This window comes from Salvelinus sp. IW2-2015, linkage group LG35 (genome assembly GCF_002910315.2).
Source record: "Salvelinus sp. IW2-2015 linkage group LG35, ASM291031v2, whole genome shotgun sequence".
Taxonomy (NCBI): Eukaryota; Metazoa; Chordata; class Actinopteri; order Salmoniformes; family Salmonidae; genus Salvelinus; species Salvelinus sp. IW2-2015.
In genome coordinates this window covers 1,759,975-1,779,614 of record NC_036874.1, presented here as the reverse complement: position 1 = coordinate 1,779,614, position 19,640 = coordinate 1,759,975, and the positions used below count along the sequence as shown (strand labels likewise).

Sequence of the window (19,640 nt, the reverse complement as noted above, 5' to 3'; positions counted from 1 at the left end):
AGATTTTGCCAGATTTTGTTGCTTTATTATTCAGGAACGTGTAAAGATCTGACCCTCAGAACCTTCCTTCTATTAACCCTGTTGACTCATCAGTAGGAAAGATTAGTTTCCATTCAACAATAGAGCGATACGAACCTTGTTTCAGCAGGATGTTGTATCTATCTATACCTTATGTCATGCCTTATTGGAACGGTTCTAATGTTAATATCTGTTGGGAAAAAGTTTGGATGTTGCCACACACATACCTACTTGTTAACAAAATTAAGGAAGTTTGCTTTAAAATTATTCATAAATATTATCCTGCCAACCACTGTATGAAGAAGTTTAAGAAAAACATAAACTCAAATTGTACCTTTTGTAATGACCACTCAGAAACGGTGTTGCATCTTTTTTGGCATTGTATTCATGTAAGGAAATTGTGGCACGACATCAGTAGATTTATAATTGAACACATTTATGAAGATTACACTATTGCGGAGAGATGTACTGCTTGGATTCTTTACCTATGAAAGAAATAAGTTGAAACAATTTTATGTAATTAATTTCATTATTCTTTTGGCCACATTTCATATTCACAAATGTAAATTTACAAACAAAACACCACATTTTCTTACCATACAAAAATACATTGAACTATATTTTAAGACAATTAAATAATCTACCAACAAAGAAGCTGTTAGAATTATAAGTGTATGTATGTCCCACAAGGTCCTTGTGTAATGTGATGTTGTACCCCCTAGCCCAATTGTCCTTTGTATATTATGTATATAAACTTGTTGATTTGTTGTTAATAAATTAAATAAATTAAAAGAAAATAAATAAATAAAACTTTTTTTAAAATATTTTTTTTAAAGAGGCCAAATAGAGCTCTTTACCGCATCGCTGTGCTCCGCATTGACATGGTTGGTTGGCGGTAGGTGAGGGCGGGAGGTCCTGTATAAATACAAATTCACTTCCTTGCCAACTTCGTTCAAAACAGCTCTGCTCCGCGAAGCATGAATTCCGAATTTCTGCAGAGGCCATATCACGGTAAATGCTGCACGGCCAATTCAAACAGCAGATTTACCACGCAGGGCCTTTAAGGCTGATCAACAAATAAATGCTTCCCAGGAAAAACTACAAATCCCATTCTGCAACCTGGTTTGTGTATGACTCCATAATCTCTGCAGCTCGTTTCTGTTGGCTTTGTGCGAAGCGAGAAACTACGCGGAGATGTTTGGGATAAAGAAACCAGCATAGGTAACGTAATAGATTTACACATAGTGGTGTGATCATATGAGCAGTCATACGGCGATACATATGCCGCTTGTGTGTAATGCTGAGCGTTGCAAATTTTTTAAATCCACGCAATATAGGCTATTTGTATGCCTTTCATCAATGCCTTTTCTGAGCTGTCCAGTAGCCTAGCAGCAAGACATCCGAACAATTAAAGATGATGGATGGACACCAGTTAGTTGTGAGCAATAACGTTCCTCGTCAGTATTTGGCATGTTTAGTCGGGCCGTCATTTGCGCAGCAGTAAAGTACCCTGGTTGTAGGCTTGTTGTTCTAGCGCAATGTAAAATACCATCCTTGTAGCCTATTATCCATCCCTCTTTGAGAGCATCTTTGTCATACAAATATAGTGTCCATTAATTTGCCTGCCTGCCAGCTGTCGATAAAGGCAGCAGCATGTCATGATTCCCTTGGAATCAGAGCCTATAGGCTTAGTTTGGGATGGCCATTTTATGGGCGTATACTCTCTTTAGAATACAGAGTCGGTTGCTTTACATTCACACATTATGCGTCGTTTTCTTTTTTTAAATAAATAAAACGTCTCTTTTAGCCTGTGTTTTAGTGTGCAGTGTGTGCTTCACTGTTTTCCACACCATTGTGTTTTACCTTAATGCAGATGTTGTGTGAGGGTTGTTGAACTTGTCACTCTTTTGCAGGGAATTCGTTTTACAGACCTGGAGGAACCTCCAGTTGTGGAGGCAGGAACCAAGTCGGCCATGGAGCGCTTGACACAGCCAGTGGAGACAGTTGAACAAGCAGTAGAAATCGAGCAACAACCAATAGTTACAGATGAACAATACATGGAAACTGAAGAACAACCAATGAGGGAACTGCTACCTGCCACAGTAGAAGAGGCTTTGGAGTGTGTCTCAGACCCCACTGCTTCTACAGAGATAATACTTGAACTATCCGCTGTTCCTCTAGAGTCTGCTGCTCCTGAAGAGTGGGAACTGGGCCAACCTGAGGATGCACAGAAGGAGACCCATGTGAATGACGTGACTGCTGGTGACAGAAAAAATATCCCACCCAAGAAGGACAGAATGGAGCCACTCAAGATGGACATGTCTAGGCCACCAAAAATGGTGATGCCTCTCACATGTGAGTATTTAACTTCTCTGATAGTCTGACATGACTGGTTACCATGTAATACATTTTTGTATTTATCTTTCAAGGCTTTAGTATTGCAGACAGAATCTCATAATGTCCCCTGTAGTGTTTTTAGGTGATTTATTTGTAGTTCTTTCATACGCAGTTTTAAGCTATTACTCCAGTTCATTCATTTTTTTTGCTCTTATAATAACCTCTATTGTGTGTTAATATAGGTTTGAAGCTGGGATACAAGTGTTCTGTCCTCTAATCCCTTCTCCCTCCCCCAGCTTCCCAGATCTCTCTGCAGTGCCTGGAGTGTCACATCATCTTCAGCGACCACAAGAGCAAAGAGCGCCACCTCAAGCAGAGTCACCCGGCAGAGTACGAGCAGTGCATGCTGGTGGATGCCCTGTTTGCCTGCTACGTCTGTGACCGCCAATTCACCAACTCCAGTGACCTCATGCTTCATCAGCGTGCACACACGGAAAAGACGCCCTTCAAGTGCCCCATCTGTGGTGAGGCCTTCAGCCGTTCCTCTGAGCTCACCCTCCATAAGAAGCTTCACTTCGGCCTGTACGGATACACCTGCTCAGACTGTGGAAAACCCTGCAAGACACTCACCTTACTGAAGTATCACCGCCGCACGCACACAGGGGAGAGGCCCTATGCGTGTAAGGAGTGTGGCAAGAGGTTTAGCATGTCCAAGGCCCTCCAGAAACACGCACTAGCGCATTCGCCGGAAGGAGGTGGAGGGATCACACCACTGACGAAGGCACAGCTAAAGAAGAATAGTGGTGAGTACTGAAAAACTTGTTTGTTTTCATGTCATACAACTTCCCATACTGGGATGTGCAGTGAAACGCTAGTGATATACACTATACAGTGATAAAGCTAGTGATTCTACGCAGAGCCAAACCTTTTTGTTAGTGACAAATGACTACTTCACCTTTTACGCCAAGATGTAAACTTTCATCTGTATTCTTTGTATCTAGGCACTGCAGTGGTAAAATTGTCCTGCTCCGTGTGCAAGGCAACCTTCAAGACTGCCAAGACACGGCTGCATCACATGAAACACAAGCACAACCTGTGTATTACAGCACCCAGCAGCACCACACTAGCTGGCCAACAGGTGAAGCCAGGTCAGCCCATCATAACCCAGGCTATTTTGGGCCAGCCAACCTTTTTCCAAATGGAATCCCTTGGGCCCCTCCAGCAGGTGGACAACATAGACACTGAACAAATCCGGAAACTAATAGAGTCTTTGGGGAACGTGCGCAAAGTGAACCAGGTGGTGATACTGGGACAGGTGCTGCCACACGGTCAACCATTGGCTCTACAGCGGCTACAGGGAAAGAGAGAGCATTTGCAATTCCGTTTTACTCAACCACAGTTTATAGAGCTGAAAAAGATTGGGGGTGGAGAGACWAAGTCAATGGGACTGGAACAGGCAAAGCCACAATGTGAATCACTGGAACCAATCATTACATTGGAACCTGTAATATCAGATGGACAAATGGAGACCCCATTACTTTCACACACACAGGAAGTTACATATGCTGAGCATGCTGGATTAACACAAACACATGAAGGAGAGATGATTCCTCAGCAGTTACTTGGACAGACTGGTCAGACAGTTGAAGAAGAGAACACTATGATTCAGACTGTATCAGTGGAACAGGTGTTCTGTCACAGTGAAACAGTTGAGCTCAGGGAAACGACTGAACAAAGTCAAACGGTTGTGTTGGAAGTCACTCCCTCACTGATACCAACTCTGGAATTGGAACAGACTCAAACCGATCAACATGGACTTATGTCTGCTTCGTCACTACCAACATTTCTATTTGAACGGACTTCTGGACAGAATCTAATGGTTCAAGGGGGAAACATGTCTGTCCCGTCACTCATACCAACAGTGGAGTTAAAGCTGACGCCATTAAAAACTGACCAGCAGGAAGAACTCTCCACTTCCTCATTGGTACCAACAGTTAAGTTTGCACAAACTCCTCCTGGACAAACAAGCCAGGTAGGAGAGACAGCCACACAGATGGAGACATTACAGTTTGATCAGATCTACTCCAGTATTGGACAGACGCAACAGATGGGAATAGGACAGCAAAGATCAGTTGAGAAACCTCTTCTAGAAAACACAGAGAATGAGCAGCAGCACATTTTGGAAAATCCTTGCGAAGGAAACAAACGGACATCACAAGAGCAGTTGCAGACACTGATAGATAAGTCTGCTTCTAACAACGCACTAAACAGCAGAGAGATGCCTCGCACTCAGACGTCAGAAATATTCCCTCCGCCGTCAGAGACAAAGGCGCCACAGAGTTCACAACTGCCTGTGCATTTGATGTCAGTACAAGAATTTGTAAAAGTGAGGAAGAGGAAGCAGCCGAAGAACTCTATAATGCAAGGAAATATGCAACCGCAGACGGTTGAGTTGGAAGGGGAGCCTGCCAAACGACCAAGAGCAACGAAAGCTCGTCTTGTTGTTAAGTTTGGTCCTAAAGAGAAGCCTAAAAACCAGAATAAGCTTCCACAACCATCTAAGCTGCTTCAGAAAGGAGACCAGATTCAGGATATGAACCAAATGTGTGTCTCAACTCTACCTGACAAGAAATTGCCCTTAAAGGTTGGTAAAGAAAAAACAGTCAAGAAGAAAAACAATATTTCCAAGTCAAAAATCAAATCCCCATCTATATTGTGTGACACACATGTGCAGCAAGTCTTGCAGGTAGACGAGCAGGTGCATCAAGTGAAGCTGAGGAAGAAGAAAGTAAAAAAGCAAAACTATGTAATTAGTGAGACTTATTCTGAGCAGATTAGAGCTGAACCGATTAGCGAGCAAAAGGTGATCACTCCACCCAAGCCAAAAAAGAAAAAGCAGCAGAAGATAGCGCAGGAGGACCAGCCGAAGAAAACAAAGGGGCAAAAGCTGTCAAAAACAGGAAGAAAGAAAAATAAACCGAATGTGGAAACAAGCCCAATATCAGAAGATGTGCCCGACCCTGAAATAAAGCAACAGTCCCTACTCCTACTGAAAGGTCACAAACAGCCCCAATTGAAAGTTTACAAATTAGATGCCTCAAAAGCCCCCCAAGGTCAAACAGATCTCCACCAAGACACCCATCCCATCCATAAGAAGAAAGGGCCAAAAAGCAAACAACTAAAAATGCTAGCTGCTGGAGGGGGAAGAAAAGTAGGGAGACCCAAAAAGAACCACACAGCACTCTCTGTGTTGGCTCCTTATAAGACTACGTCTCATTCTTCTGACACATCTCCGACCAAGCCAAAGACCAGCAGGAAACGTAAGGCCCAAAAAGTGGAGCCAAAGGGGATCATCAGTGGCTTTCATTCCCAGCGAGCCCTTGAATGTAAGGACTGTGGTGAGAGGTTCTCTGACGTCTCGTCCCTCCAGGAGCACAAGGCAGCCCTGCATGCAGTGGAGAGCCCTGGTCTCACCTACACTAACGGCAACATCTTTGAGGGCGTTTCTGGGTCACATCTAGGCCAGCCTCCACTAAATGTGACTGAAGAGGTCATTGAAAATTCATTGAGTCAAAACACATTTGGAATGCAGGTAGCATCTGACTGGGATATGGCGGTGGAGATGATAGGGTTGGGAGAAAGAGGGGAGCGAGTCTCTTTCCCAGCCCTAAACCCTTCCCCCTCTCTGCTTCTGGCTGCTGCACTTGTTGAAGGTGGACAGAAGGAAAGGGAGAAGAACATGGATAAAACCTCAGAGGGGATGGAATCATTTTCTCATATGGCCCCAAATTCAACTCTTTCTTACTCCCCTCCACAAGTTCAATTCACTTATCTGGCCAAATCTGACAAGGTCCAACCCCTTCTGTCCGAGAATCTTTTTCCTCTTCACATCACACCCATAGCCCCCCTCCACAGCTGTCACCAAACAGCGGACACTAAGTCAGAGAGTCAGAGCAATATGAATGACACTGCTGATGCTCCCATACCTACTGTTTCTGGATTTGAGCACCTAGGGCCTATTGAGGATGAAATTAAAGAGGAGTTACTACTGGAGGTGGATTTGGTCACTGTTGGGGATGGGGACCAAAATGAGGGGGAACACCAGAGCTCATGTCATAAAGACAGTTCACAAAATGAGGGATCCAGCCTTCATGAAAACAGCACTCATGAAAACAATAGCACTCATGCACTATCTGCACATGCTAAGATTGAAAATGTGAATAGAACTGTAACAACACAAAATGTACAGACCGAATCCTGCCCCTCTGACCCGCTGGAGATCAAGCAAGAAGAGGAGGAGATTATGGTGCAGAGGAGAGAAGTGGAAAAGAGGGGAGTGGGCAGAAAGAATTACACCAGGGGCAGGAGAAGAGGAGTTGGACGTGGGAGGAGAGGTTCAGCCACAAAGAAGAGTCTAGAAGGAGAGGGCATGAGAGAAATGGAACCAGAGAAAGAAATTGATGAATGTCAGGTAGTCTACCAGCTGTATTCACTCAATAATGATACTGAAATCAAGGATGAAGCAGACGTCACTACTCTCCATCCTGGTCAGTCATCTCCCATCAGTCTACAGACCGAGATCAGATCTATCTCTGAGCAAAACATGCTAACAGCTCCATGTCCATCTGGATCCTTCATCTCACCGCTTGAGGAGGACCCTGAGGACCAGGTAGTGTTTGAGCTAGAGTCAGTCACCACCAGTGTAGTGGAGGTGTTGAAGACRGAAGATGGGATGGTGATGAAGGGAGTAGCAGGGGACCAGGACGACAGAGACACTGGCCAATCCCCAGGCATCATACTGGAGAGGTTCCTCACCTCAAGGCAGAGAGAGGCAGCAGTGGGGGAGAATGGAYTGGTGCTCATGGCAGACTTGAGAGGTCAYGAGGTCAAGGTGGAGGAGAACAKCTCWGATTTGGTTCCTGTGCCACACAACTCTCATGCCAGACACACAGTGGAGCAGAGGGGGGTCAGGATGTATCTGGTGAAGCAGGAAAACAACCTGGTTTTGAATGARCCCCAGGTTAGTCAAGGTCAATCSCAATTGAATGTGGAGCACAGCAGTACCAGGCAGTGCATATTCTACCCAGTGAAGGAGGAGAGGGAGCTTCTGGAGGAGCCATCTCAAAGTGAGCAGGGGGTACCAGCGCTGGTGGAGCCTGGAGAGGCCATACTCAACCATKCAGTGGAGACTCTATCCACTACCAACCCTGCAGTAGAGGAGTATGAGGTGAACAGGAGKYCAGCAAAGTTMGGATCTGAGATRAATGAGTATGGAGAAGGTAAGATCTCAACATGAGTCATGTGTTMTAGCAATGTARATTTTCATAAGCAYTAGTGAAYWTYMKRYTAMKTYTKWKWYWYRWSTMTRTRTTTTRRKSYMGWGKMSMYSWRTMWGKYSKYKYASACWSWGYYGKMRMTMMWMWTRRRKRWRRWSAYWWRTSWSYKYYWGMYGWSMSAGYMMMTMMWYWYTMRTSWSKCSCYSKSRSWSKCRSWGYSMSTYMWMWTYMSYRSTMWRRKRYWSASKSKKAYKSKRYRCRCMCWSRYRWRWKAWWWTATARKKRAKAKYWYWYWYTWMTAWWWTMRSRWTTWRWCWRKWMYKWWKKKRMMWKKAWTTWAWTTMWAAMMTTRRWKRTTTMWRWMMRARMMWKTGTATSRWTKKMMAKYMYRKWMMRWMMRWGTRWMMWTMMAWYTWYWTMMRWTRRCTCAGCTTGCCAYCCACAGAAAGCCAGGCTCYTTCAGGYTCTATSGGAGGGTCCCAGACAGGGACTGGCTACAGGAAACCCATTGATTACTTCTCCAAGTATTTTGGTTGGGACGCTTGGGCAGAGATTGCCSGGTGCACAAATAAAGTGTCCCATCTWTCGAACKCAGTGACAGCAAAAGAGGTGGCKCAGTTTGTRGGAATCCACATTGCCATGGGAACATTGAAGGTATGTAAATGAAASTATTGGCGTATAACCTGAATCTTATTCKTYTGGCGTRTAGTTTTATTGCATCGTCATCCTTACTACARTGAATGGGACATGTAAAGAACAAAMTAGTTAGGCRTAMTGGGTCAAACTCATGCTAATCTCTGCACTTTTGAATGTCTACAGTTATTCTTATGAGCACACTATCTAATGCTGCATAAACTAGCATTGTCTTCAATGTCGTTCTCCCTTTCTCCTCTCCTAGTTCCCCAGTCTCAAGCTGTACTGGCAGGACTTCACCAGGGTGCCTCTGGTTGCTGACACCATGTCTTCCTCCCGCTTCTCCCAACTCTCCTGCAAACTGCAACTGTCATCTCCAGCGCCAGCAGGGGATCCCATGGACACCCAGGAAGCTGGACACAGTGGTAATCCAGACAGGCCTAAGGAGGGAGACCCTACACGCAACCCACTCAGAGCTTTACACACCCCAGCTAACCCTACAGTTGGCACAACTAGAGGTGAACTGGATGGCAGCGGCCACACACTTACACGCGGCCACAGTCAAATACAAGCTCTTAGCTCCACAATCCCTCACAGCATTTGGCAGAGGTGTGGGGACATACCATCCAGCCAGGACTGTTTTAGTTTTAAAACTGACCCCCTTTGGAGGGTTAGACCGTTAATGGACCACGTTCGGGCCGGATGCCTGATGCTGAGAAGAGAGGTTGACCATGGAGTCGATCAATACCCTCTCCCTTTGACGTGTAGAGAGGTCAACAACAAGCGGCCCTCCTTGCACAGCACAGTCTTAGTTAGATCTGACGGTCTGATCCTAGATTTCAACCTTAGTCTGGATCTCTCCAACAAAGAGGCCACTGTTGAGAAAATGGTGTCCAGAGATGGGATGGTGTATCTCTGCAAGCAGGAGCTCTCTACCCCTGCCATGTTGGAGCACCTCCTTGGGTCTGGGGTGCATGGTGCGGGCAAGGTGGGAGGAGCCAAAGGACAGATGGGTGATGAGTTTGTTAGCTCTGACGGGCGGCTTATGCTACACAGGTACCATCTCGGCTTCATCCTCTCTACTGTAGGGAAGGCCCAGCAGAACATGGCATCTCTCATCGACAGCTTCGAGAAGGCTCAAAAAGCAGCCAGCCTCAATAGAGACTTACTGAATCTCTACCATTCCCCACTCTCAGCCTCAGCACCATCTAGCTGGCCACAGGCCGTTCTGTGGTACCTTACAGATCTGGCTCTGGTAAACTCATGGATGCAGTACAGGCAGGATCATGTTCCTCTGCCTGAGCCTCTGAACCTCATGGCATTCAGGCTAGAGGTCTCCAAGGCCTTGATCCTCTCTAGTGGCTCAGACACCCAGGACTCAGCCCCTCCGCACCCCCCTCAGAAATTACACTCCCCGGGCACAGCCCCAGATCCTGGCCTGCTACAGGATAGTCCTCTCCCTGACGTGGCCACGCGGTACGACGGTTTGGGCCACTGGCCGGAGCAGCTTGGGGAGGGAGAAGGTGGCAGGTGCCGCTTCGGAGGCTGTGAGCGAATGTCTCGAGTACGATGCCTCAAGTGTTGCGTGTTTCTCTGCATCTCTCGTAACCACAACTGCTTCTTGAATTTCCACAGTCAAGGGAGTTTTTGAAGCTGATAAGATTTTTTTTATTAAGTGGTGCATGTTTTATTTAATGCTATGTTTAGCTTTTCTTTAAATATGTTTTTTCTTTTAGTTTAGAAGCTCTGATTTCATATTTCTCCCCCTACACCATAGTTCTTTGAGTACTTCTCTCTTTTCAGTGTCAGCTTCAGTCCTGTGCAGCAAATTAGGAACTTTATCCCTTTTTACCCTACTGTGTAAATGTAATCTTAATGTATGCAATGGCTTTTGTATGAATTTGCCTACAAAATAAAATGTGAAAAGAGAATTAATGATAACCATAAAGTCAATGTCTCTGAAACCAAGTGAAAATACATTTGAAGATGTTTTTGAAATTATAATTTTAAAATGGTGCTGAATTTTTCTTCTGAACCTTGTTTTGTTGTTTACATGCCAAGAAGCTTCAGCATGTGTTTTTGGCGTTCTTTGTAAATTGAATAATTGAGTTAATACTGTTGGAGCAAATACATGTACGTTTCCTGACTGTTTGGGTTGTGAATTGTATTGGTCCACCTGCTGCTCTCAAGGTACATTTTTTTCATCGGAGTTATTCATCAAATCTCTAGCAACAAACAGCGAATTAATTCGATGATTTACCAAATCAACTGCACCCAAGCATAGACAAACACGTGTATGCATTTGCTCAAGTTAAGGAGAAAGAGCAGAGAAGCATTCAAAATGGAATTGTTTTGTTGAAGACCAAAATATTGCCCTTGTCACGTGACAAGGGGCAATTCAATTTCCACATTCACTGTACTGGAAGCGGTTTGAGGTAGGTGGCTAACGGCTTGTTCGCAATTCATGTTTAGCTGTAACGTTAGTTTGCTAATATCGTTTAAGACTTATGACTACATATTTACCATATCATGGTGGGGCAGTTGTTTTCCGTGAACTAAACGTCCGTAATATGCTAAATTGTTATTTCTCCGTTTTGAATTGTTAGCCAGCCAGCTAATGTAGCTAGCTAGGTTGTTATTCGAACTTGGTGTTAGCTCAGCAAACCATTGATGGAGAAGACTAAGGTAAAGACATAGCTGACTGTTAAACCGTCTAGCAAGAACCTAAAACTGACCCCTAAACATTTTATTTTTTATAAATTCGTAACGAAAATATCGGGCTGTGTAACATGCGTGTCGGTGTAGCTAATGGTTGGAAAAGGCTAACGTTTGTCTAACAGGAGTTTCGCGAAGTCCTATTTAGACAAACGTTAACATTAGTACAAATGTAACATGTCTATCGTCTTTGGCATAGTGTATACATTAAATGCATCTAGCCAAAGTATAACTACCGTTGCTTCACCTTGTGAAAATTATAATCTGTTTCTGAGGAAACTCGCAATCTATCCTTCTAATGTCGACTAACCTGCTACCGTTAGCTGATATGGGCATCCTTCTCACCGTTAGCTAACTTTAGGGCCTTGTTGGTTTGGGAGCCTATTTCAGCTAACGTTAGAGCCTTGAGCTGCTAGCTGTGCATGTTTTAACGTTCTTATTTCTAACTTTTGCAAGCAAATTAAAGCTATAAAATCAATTATGGGCATTTAGCTAGCTGTAGTTAATTAATGTTAGTTAACAGCTGGCTATGTAGTTAACTAGTCAAGAACTTAGTTCGCAACTAACATCGAATTAGCCAGCCATAAAGTCAGTGAACCCTTTTTTATTTTTAGCATTCAGTCCAAATAAGTGGGATTTAATTGAGATACGCCTGTGTACAAGACTTAGTTATTTAAAATGTAAGTAAATGTCTGTCATAACTTTTATCTAGCTTGCAATGTGATAATTTATTATTAGCTATATTAAAGCCCATCTGGCTACATTACATAGTAATGCACCTCCCTGGTTGGCTAACTCGATCATCTTATGTTTAAACTTTTCAGGACATCCAGTCTCCCACGATGGACTCAGACATACTGAATATAGAGGAGATAGTGATGGGGAAGGGGCAACCAGATCCCCCTGCAGAACTGACCACTGAGAAACCAGCAGAACCCTACAAACCCATCTCCTCCTTCAAAGCACCGCCTCCACCCACCATTCAACCATGTGAGTTGGGTGGCAGTTATTTATTTTTGTTGAAATTGTATTTTTATTGCAGAAAAAACAGTATACATACAAAAGTATACAAACAGACAATGTTAACAACATGCTTTGGGGTACAAGAAATTACTTATTATACAAAGACCTTAAAAGATGCACACATATTGGGTGTAGAGCTTAACTGGCATAAATACTCAGCACGTGAGTTTCAAGTTCGGGGAAGATAGTATACACCATAAAAATGCACCTTTTATCATAAAAGCATTACATGCATAATTGCACTTTTGAAAATTGTGTTTTCCTGCTAATGGAACATTTGAGCTTATAACCTACTGCCGTGTGCGCATTGCTGCGTGTGAAGAAATAGCCTAATAGTTTATCAACATTTTATGCCGTTCTCATCTCTTGCGTTAGGCTCATTGCTTGAAACAGGTTTTTTGATGCTAGTGTTTGTATTAATTTGGGATCTATTGCATCCCACAACTGTCCCAGACTGTTAGGAATATGTATTTCTCGCACAGAATAGAATAGGTCAACTTTTGTAGTATGGGTGATAATCGATTGACATAGGCTAGTGCGTTTGCTGTTCGTTAGGCCTACTCATCTTGTTGGCTGACAAAGTAAATTTGGACAGTTCTTCCAATATCCTCAATATGCACTTCGGAATTGGATAAGGACACGCACAGTTGCCTCCCCGACGTGTCTGACGTCACTTTTAGCCTGTGAGAAAGACCTGATCACGTGACGGAGAGCGTAAACAATGAGAGGTGTGCTTCGGCACACAGCCGGCAGAAGGGAATTATAATTATTATATTCAGCCCAAGGGCACAAAGGCCACTGTCCGCAAAAGGCATGGATTATTTTAGGGGGCATTTCGGCCACACAGAGGATGCAGCTGGGAAATTCGAGGCATTATCAAGTGCTTGTCAAATTGTGAATGAGAGACTGATGAAGTGTGTAAAGCCTTGCCAAATAAACTAAGCAGAGCTCATGCCTTTCATGCAACTTAAAAAAAAAAAATCTTTACTTGCATCATGTAGCCAAAAATGTATTAAAAATCAAAACACAACCCAACATTTGTCACAACTAAAGTTACATTACTCTAAATTAATCATATAGGAGTGCCTGTGTATAATCTTTTTATTTATTTTTTACTGTCAACACAGAATAGTCGCATGTGCGCAATCTCTCAAATAATTTGGAGAAAATATCCTTTCAATTTTGTTCAGCTATTTTCAATTTTATTCTGAATACTATAAAATAATGCCATGGCAAATCCTTTCTCCCAAATGATCTAGTGTAGCCCACAGCCATATGGCATAACCAGATCAGGACCTAACATAAGGACAACTCTGAGTATGATATTCTGTTCTTCTGAACTAGACTACATTTTCTTCATGTTTCTTTAGACCTGTCTAAAATAAATAATGGTTTTGTGATATTACATGGATTTGTTACACTTTAAAAAATCAAAAAAAATTATGTAGTTGTTCCAAAGGTCTGCATCAGTGGCTTGTAGAAGATGCTAAATGTGTTTGTTAATTAACAGTCAATTACTGAGATCTTCAGTCATTTGCTTGCTAATCACCGTCTGACAAAATGTAATGACCGTCACAGCCATACTCATAGACAAATACAGATTTTCTTTGGGTTGAATGAAATCAATCTGGTAGGTAGGAAAGGCAATACATATTCAGCTGTCATATCGCTGACCCCCTCTTCTCACAGACCAGCATGAGAACCTGCAGTGTTTCCAGTGCTTCATCACTTTCTGTAACTCCAAAGCTAAGGAGAGGCACATGAAGAAGAGCCATCGTGAGGAGTACAAGCAGCAGCTCCAGCAGGTATGCTACTACACAACCTGCCTAACAATCAAAAACTTTCTAGATGGTATTACCTACTGAGGCACTGTTTTTACCTTAAAATGTTTTCTGTCATATCATAAGCTTCAGACCAACATACAGTTGTTGTCGGAAGTTTACATACACTTATGTTGGAGTCATTAACTTGTTTTTCAACCACTCCACAAATTTCTTGTTAACAAACTATAGTTTTAGCAAGTCGGTTAGGACATCTACTTTGTGCATGACACAAGTCATTTTTCCAACAATTGTTTACAGACAGATTATTTCACTTAGAATTCACTGTATCACAATTCCAGTGGGTCAGAAGTTTACATACACTAAGTTGACTGTGCTTTTAAACAACTTGGAAAATTCCAGAAAAGGATGTCATGGTTTTAGAAGCTTCTGATAGGCTAATTGACATCATTTGAGTCAATTGAAGGTGTACCTGTGGATGTACTTCAAGGCCTATTTTCAAACTCAGTGCTTTTTTGTTTGACAATATTGGAAAATCAAAAGAAATCAGCCAAGACCTCAGGGGGGAAAAATTGTTGACTTCCACAAGTCTGGTTCATCCTTGGGAGCAATTTCCAAATGCCTGAAGGTACCACGTTCATCTGTACAAACAATAGTACGCAATTATAAACACCATGGGACCACGCAGCCGTCATACCGCTCAGGAAGGAGACGCGTTCTGTCTCTTAGAGATGAATGTACTTTGGTGCGAAAAGTGCAAATCAGCAAAGGACCTTGTGAAGATGCTGGAGGAAACAGGTACAAAAGTATCTATATCCACAGTAAAACGAGTCCTATATCGACATAACCTGAAAGGCCGCTCGGCAAGGAAGCCACTGCTCCAAAACCGCCATAAAGCCAGACTACGGTTTGCAAATGCACATGGGGACAAAGATTGTACTTTTTTGCTAAATGTCCTCTGGTCTGATGAAACAAAAATAGAACTGTTTGGCCATAATGAATCTTGTTATGTTTGGAGGAAAAAGGAGTAGGCTTGCAAGCCCGAAGAACACCATCCCAACCGTGAAGCACGGGGGGTGGCAGCATCATGTTAAGGGGTGAAATGAAACATTTGACCCAAGTTAAACAATTTAAAGGCAATGCTACCAAATACTAATTGAGTGTATGTAAACTTCTGACCCACTGGGGCGGTGATGAAAGAAATAAAAGCTGAAATAAATCATTATCTCTACTATTATTCTGACATTTCACATTCTTAAAATAAAGTGGTGATCCTAACTGACCTAAGACAGGGAATTTTTACTATGATTAAATGTCAGCCAAATCCATTTAAACAAAATGTCACAATTCCTAAGGTGTGTGTAAATTTCCAACTTAAACTGTAAATGCTTATTTCCAGACTAGACCAGTAGGAATTTGCGGTCCCCCCCCCCCCCAATTTAGCAAACGCATAACATAATTTATGTACGTCTATTTTCTTCCCAGGGAGATACTCTGTTCACCTGCTATGTGTGTGACCGTACCTTTCCGTCCTCGGAGGAGCTGACCCAGCACCAGGGCTCACACAACAAGGAGGACAAGCCCTTCAAGTGTCCCCACTGCCAAGAGAGCTTCCGTACCTTCTCTGAGGTGAGTGCAGAACAGTGACACGGGTTCTGAACCAATATAAGGTGTTTTTATCGTCAGATACACCGGATAGGTGCAGTGAAATGTGTTGATTTACAGGGTCAGCCATAGTACGGAGCCCCTAGAGAAAATAAGGGTTAAGTGCCTTGCTCAAGGGCACATCGACAGTTTTTACCTTGTCTGCTCGGGTATTCGAATCAGCAACCTTTTACTTAGTAACCCAACACTCTAACCGCTAGGCTACTTGCCACCCAGGCTACATTAATGCTTGCCCAGGGCAATAAAACATTTTCAAGCAAGGACATTATAGATTAAAGTTGTCCAAATGGACAATTAAAGAAATCACAATCAAACAATTAGGCTACTCTGATCAGAATTGGATATGATGTGTTTCTCACTGTCCTCCCAATCTATGCAGAGTGCATCCGAGTATAATTATTGTAGTCCTGTGTTGACGGGCATGAGGGGTCTTTCAATCATGCAGTCGCGAGATGCGTTTTGATCAAAGTGCACATTTGTTGATATTCATTGCTAGTTAGTGAGTTATTTGCCCAGTTAGGGCAAATTTTTGGTCAGAAATGAAAATCCTGGAAAGGTCATGGTGTGTACATCACATGCGTGTGTGTCAGTGGGTTGTTGTCATAGAGGGAGAGACAGAGATGTTTGCGCATCGGGTAAAATAATAACAGACAAACTAATTGCCAATTCAAAACATTGTGTACTATAGCTGGTTCTCACTAACTATTTAGCTATTAGCATGTATTCATGTTCGATGTCCTAAAATAACTTTCCACTGGCACTCGTGTATAACCGTAAATTGCAGACAGTTCAGTTGATACGGGTGCGCAGTTGATGAAACCAATGCTGCCTACTCCGTTTGTAATACTGTCTTGACCTCAAATTTGGCTAGGATTCTCTATTCAATACTGGCCATGAAATTCTGACAAAGTAATAAGAAAAAGTTATTGACTAGTAACTCCTATGCTGTCAACATTTCTTTGAACACTGAATATTTTAACCTTACAAATAGTTAAACATCTTAGTTAGCTACCTCTCCCACCTTAGCCATTTGATCCCCGGCACATTGAGTGAGGGAGTTATTTTATAAAGATATCAAAGTATTTGGTTGTAATTGTAATGTTGCAGGGTGGCCAATTATCCTCCTGGAGAGCTACTTGGGAGTGCAGGCTTTTGCTCCAGCCCTGCTTGAACACACCACATTGTAAAACATCAGCTACTCAACAGGACCTTGACTCTGGTGTGTTTGACCAGGGTTGGATCAAAAGCCTGCACACCCAGTAGCTCTCCAGATGGAGGGTTGACGGACCATATTTTATACAGTAGCCTTTTATATCAGTGCAGTATTTTACTTTGTGGGGGTTATGTGCCTTTGCTCAAGGCCACTAGGAGGAGATGTAGTACATGGGATCCGAGACCAGCAGCCTTCTATTGTCAATACTAGTGTTGATAATTAATGTTATTTTGGGAAGTGGTTCCTTGCATCACTCAACACAGTTTTCAGTCACCTTTTTGGCCCATGGTGTTACAGATCCCCTTTTTTTGCGACTTGAGCTTTCAGACAAGTAAAAACGCAGTCCTGCTTGTGGCTAGAACAGTTAATGTCAATCACTGGACTCTTCCCTCAGCCTTGGCTCACATTTCCGTTCTGTTCACTCTGTTCCCCCTCAGCTGACGACCCACAGGAGACAGGTCTGTCCAGAGAGGCAATTTGTGTGTAAGGACTGCAGTGAGACCTTCCGCAGCCCTGCCCTCCTTCGTACCCACCGCTTGGCCCAGCACCCCCGCCCAGAGGCAGAGGTGGATGAGCCAGATGACCCTACCAAGACCCACCGCTGTGGGAAGTGCAACCGGGGGTTCGAGACCGAGTCTGAGCTAATAATGCACCAGGAGAACCACGCCGGTGACCAGCACTGCAACGGCAGCGCTTCGCCTGCCAAGAAGCGCGGACGGCCCTTTAAAGCAGAGGACGCAACGGTCGGAGAGAAGAAAGGGAAGAGGAGAAAGAAGAAGGAAGAGGGCACAGAGGAGGCGGAGACTGGAAACAATGCAGAGGAGGCTGCAGCAGCTCTGGCTGAGACCAAGGGGAAAGCAGCAGCAGCAGGGGGTGGCAGGAGGGGCCGTCCTAAAGCAGCAGTAGGCGAGGAGGCCGGAGAAGACGACAGTGAAGCCCCAGCAGAGGAGAAGAAACTCAAAGCGGCTCCCGCTCCCCCCAAGCAGCACCCCTGCCCTGAGTGTGAGCTCACGTTCCCTGCCCTGGCCCAGCTCCGCACCCACAAGAAGGAAAAGCACACCCCACGTAAGGCCCACCCCTGCGAGGAGTGTGAGGAGAGCTTTGCCCGTCCTGAGCAGCTAGAAGCCCACAAGAACCGGGCACACACCAAGGGGCGTTACGCCTGCCCTACCTGTGGCAAGAGCTTTGGCCGAGAGAGCAACCTGAAGGGCCACCAGCAGAGCAGCCACCCAGAGGAGGAGGAGGAAGAGGAGAAGCAAGAGGCGGCGGGCCGCAGCAAGAGATAATGGGGAAGCTGTGTTTTCTGTAAAGTGATTGGGGAGGGGGACGAAGTATCAGAGGGGTTTTAAAGAATTTGAATTTGGTCAAGGGTTTTTGTTGGTTTGAGGTTGGGTGTGAAATTTAGATCATAAGTTTGAGGTGTTTTTAGAATGTGAGGAATTTCTTGCAGGATTTTTAACAGGTGGCCTGAGGCATCCCACTGATTGTTCAGCATTTGTCATTTTTGGATTGTTAAGATGTTCAAGGCACACATCACACTTGGAGTGACTGACTTACTAACCAAAAGATGTAAGCCTTTGTTAAACCCATCTGTTTCTTATCTGGACTAAGAACGACAATAATTAGTTTTGGGCATCGTGTTTGTTCCCTCTGTTTTGATTATCTTTAAATGATGATCATAAGAATTTAGTTACTGGTTTTACATTATTTTTTAGAGGTGTATGTAAATTGGCTTTCATGCTGTCTGACATGGAGCTTTTCTTGTTTGTTTTATGATTTTTATATTGCTAAGTACGTTTTCTGTAGTAGATGAAATGCAACCACCGTGCATTTTATAAAACCTGTTGGATATTTACTTTTTGGCAAAGATTATTGTGATAAGTGAACCATGGATTGTAATGTTTGGGAGTTACATAACGTCTCTTAGAAATTGCATCTATTTATATACGGTTTCTGGTTCATGTAGTGGTGCATTGTAATGCCAAACTTTCAATTATGATTAACTTCTAAATTGTACTGCTATTGTTAAATGCGCAGGGTATAATAGATATCAGTGTATTTATCCTCTTAAGTTCGTTTGATTTAGGCCCAATGGTTCTTCTTTGGTGTCATGCATGGATTTTAACATGATGTCATCCTAAACAATGGTTGTAATGAAGACTAATAGTCAATGACTCGAATTAGGATAATCCTGCCACCAGCTACGCCTTGTCACCTATATTTCTGATTTGTTATACTTAATTTAAATGTCATAAATATTCTAATGAACTTTACATAAATTATTTGATTTAAGTTTGGCATGATGACGAAATGACCAGAGGCCTGAATGGACGTTTTCTTGTTTTCATTGTTCTCCCCATGTAACATGCCTGGACACTGCCAATATGTAATAAAGGTGCCCCGAGGGCTGCTACAGAATGATACATTTGTCTGTTTGCCTTTCAATGTGCCCTTCCTTACCTCCAATTTTTATTAATTTGTGCTTGTGACGTCACCCGCTATTGCCTAGCAGCTGTAACTACAGACAGATGATTATCAATTAAATTCGGAATGAAAACATTCTTAAAGGTAGTAAGTAGGCCCCAAAAAATCACTGACCATAAGTCAACGAACGGGAGACCAATCTTTCTGCGGACAATCCCAAACGTAATCCCTCACCTAGCGCAGGTAATTGAATAAGTGGACAGGCTATTTGTAGAGTATGATAGATAAACGAAAAAACAATCTAAATTAAATATAGGYTTTTTGCCGTCGCGCAAGGAGTAATTAAGACGACAGCAGATGCCCTGTACCGATAGCAAGATGAACATAATTTAGTTTACTACGCCCTCTGCTGTTTAAAAGAAAGTTTTGCGTTTCTAAAATAAAGTTACCTTTGAGTTGCTTTTTTGCGTTATCAAAATGGATCTAAGCTTAAAGTATCTTGGTCCCCTGTTTCAGGTGTTCTCAATCACCCAGCTTCAATACCATATTCGACCT

General features: G+C 43.3%; 2 protein-coding genes across 4 annotated transcripts; both read left to right on the top strand.

Moving 5' to 3' along the window:
* The first annotated feature begins 943 nt into the window (after positions 1-943).
* On the top strand, positions 944-10,195 carry LOC111958613 (uncharacterized). The gene is made up of 6 exons (XM_023979876.3): positions 944-1,239; positions 1,932-2,373; positions 2,652-3,158; positions 3,357-7,634; positions 8,053-8,285; positions 8,530-10,195. The coding sequence occupies exons 2-6, from the start codon at positions 1,992-1,994 to the stop codon at positions 9,913-9,915; spliced, it is 6,786 nt and encodes a 2,261-aa protein (XP_023835644.2). The 5' UTR covers positions 944-1,239; positions 1,932-1,991; the 3' UTR covers positions 9,916-10,195.
* Positions 10,196-10,448: 253 nt separating this feature from the next.
* Positions 10,449-19,082, top strand: znf576.2 (zinc finger protein 576, tandem duplicate 2). 3 transcript variants are annotated; one of them, XM_023980340.2, is made up of 5 exons: positions 10,449-10,699; positions 11,804-11,969; positions 13,692-13,807; positions 15,269-15,412; positions 17,099-19,082. In XM_023980340.2, exons 2-5 carry the CDS (start codon positions 11,822-11,824, stop codon positions 17,945-17,947), a joined length of 1,257 nt encoding a protein of 418 aa, XP_023836108.1. In that variant the 5' UTR covers positions 10,449-10,699; positions 11,804-11,821; the 3' UTR covers positions 17,948-19,082. The 3 variants fall into 3 exon arrangements, with proteins under 3 accessions (XP_023836108.1, XP_023836107.1, XP_023836109.1); XM_023980339.2 differs by lacking the exon at positions 10,449-10,699 and adding an exon at positions 10,920-10,949; XM_023980341.3 differs by lacking the exon at positions 10,449-10,699 and adding an exon at positions 11,117-11,659.
* The last annotated feature ends 558 nt before the right edge of the window (positions 19,083-19,640 follow it).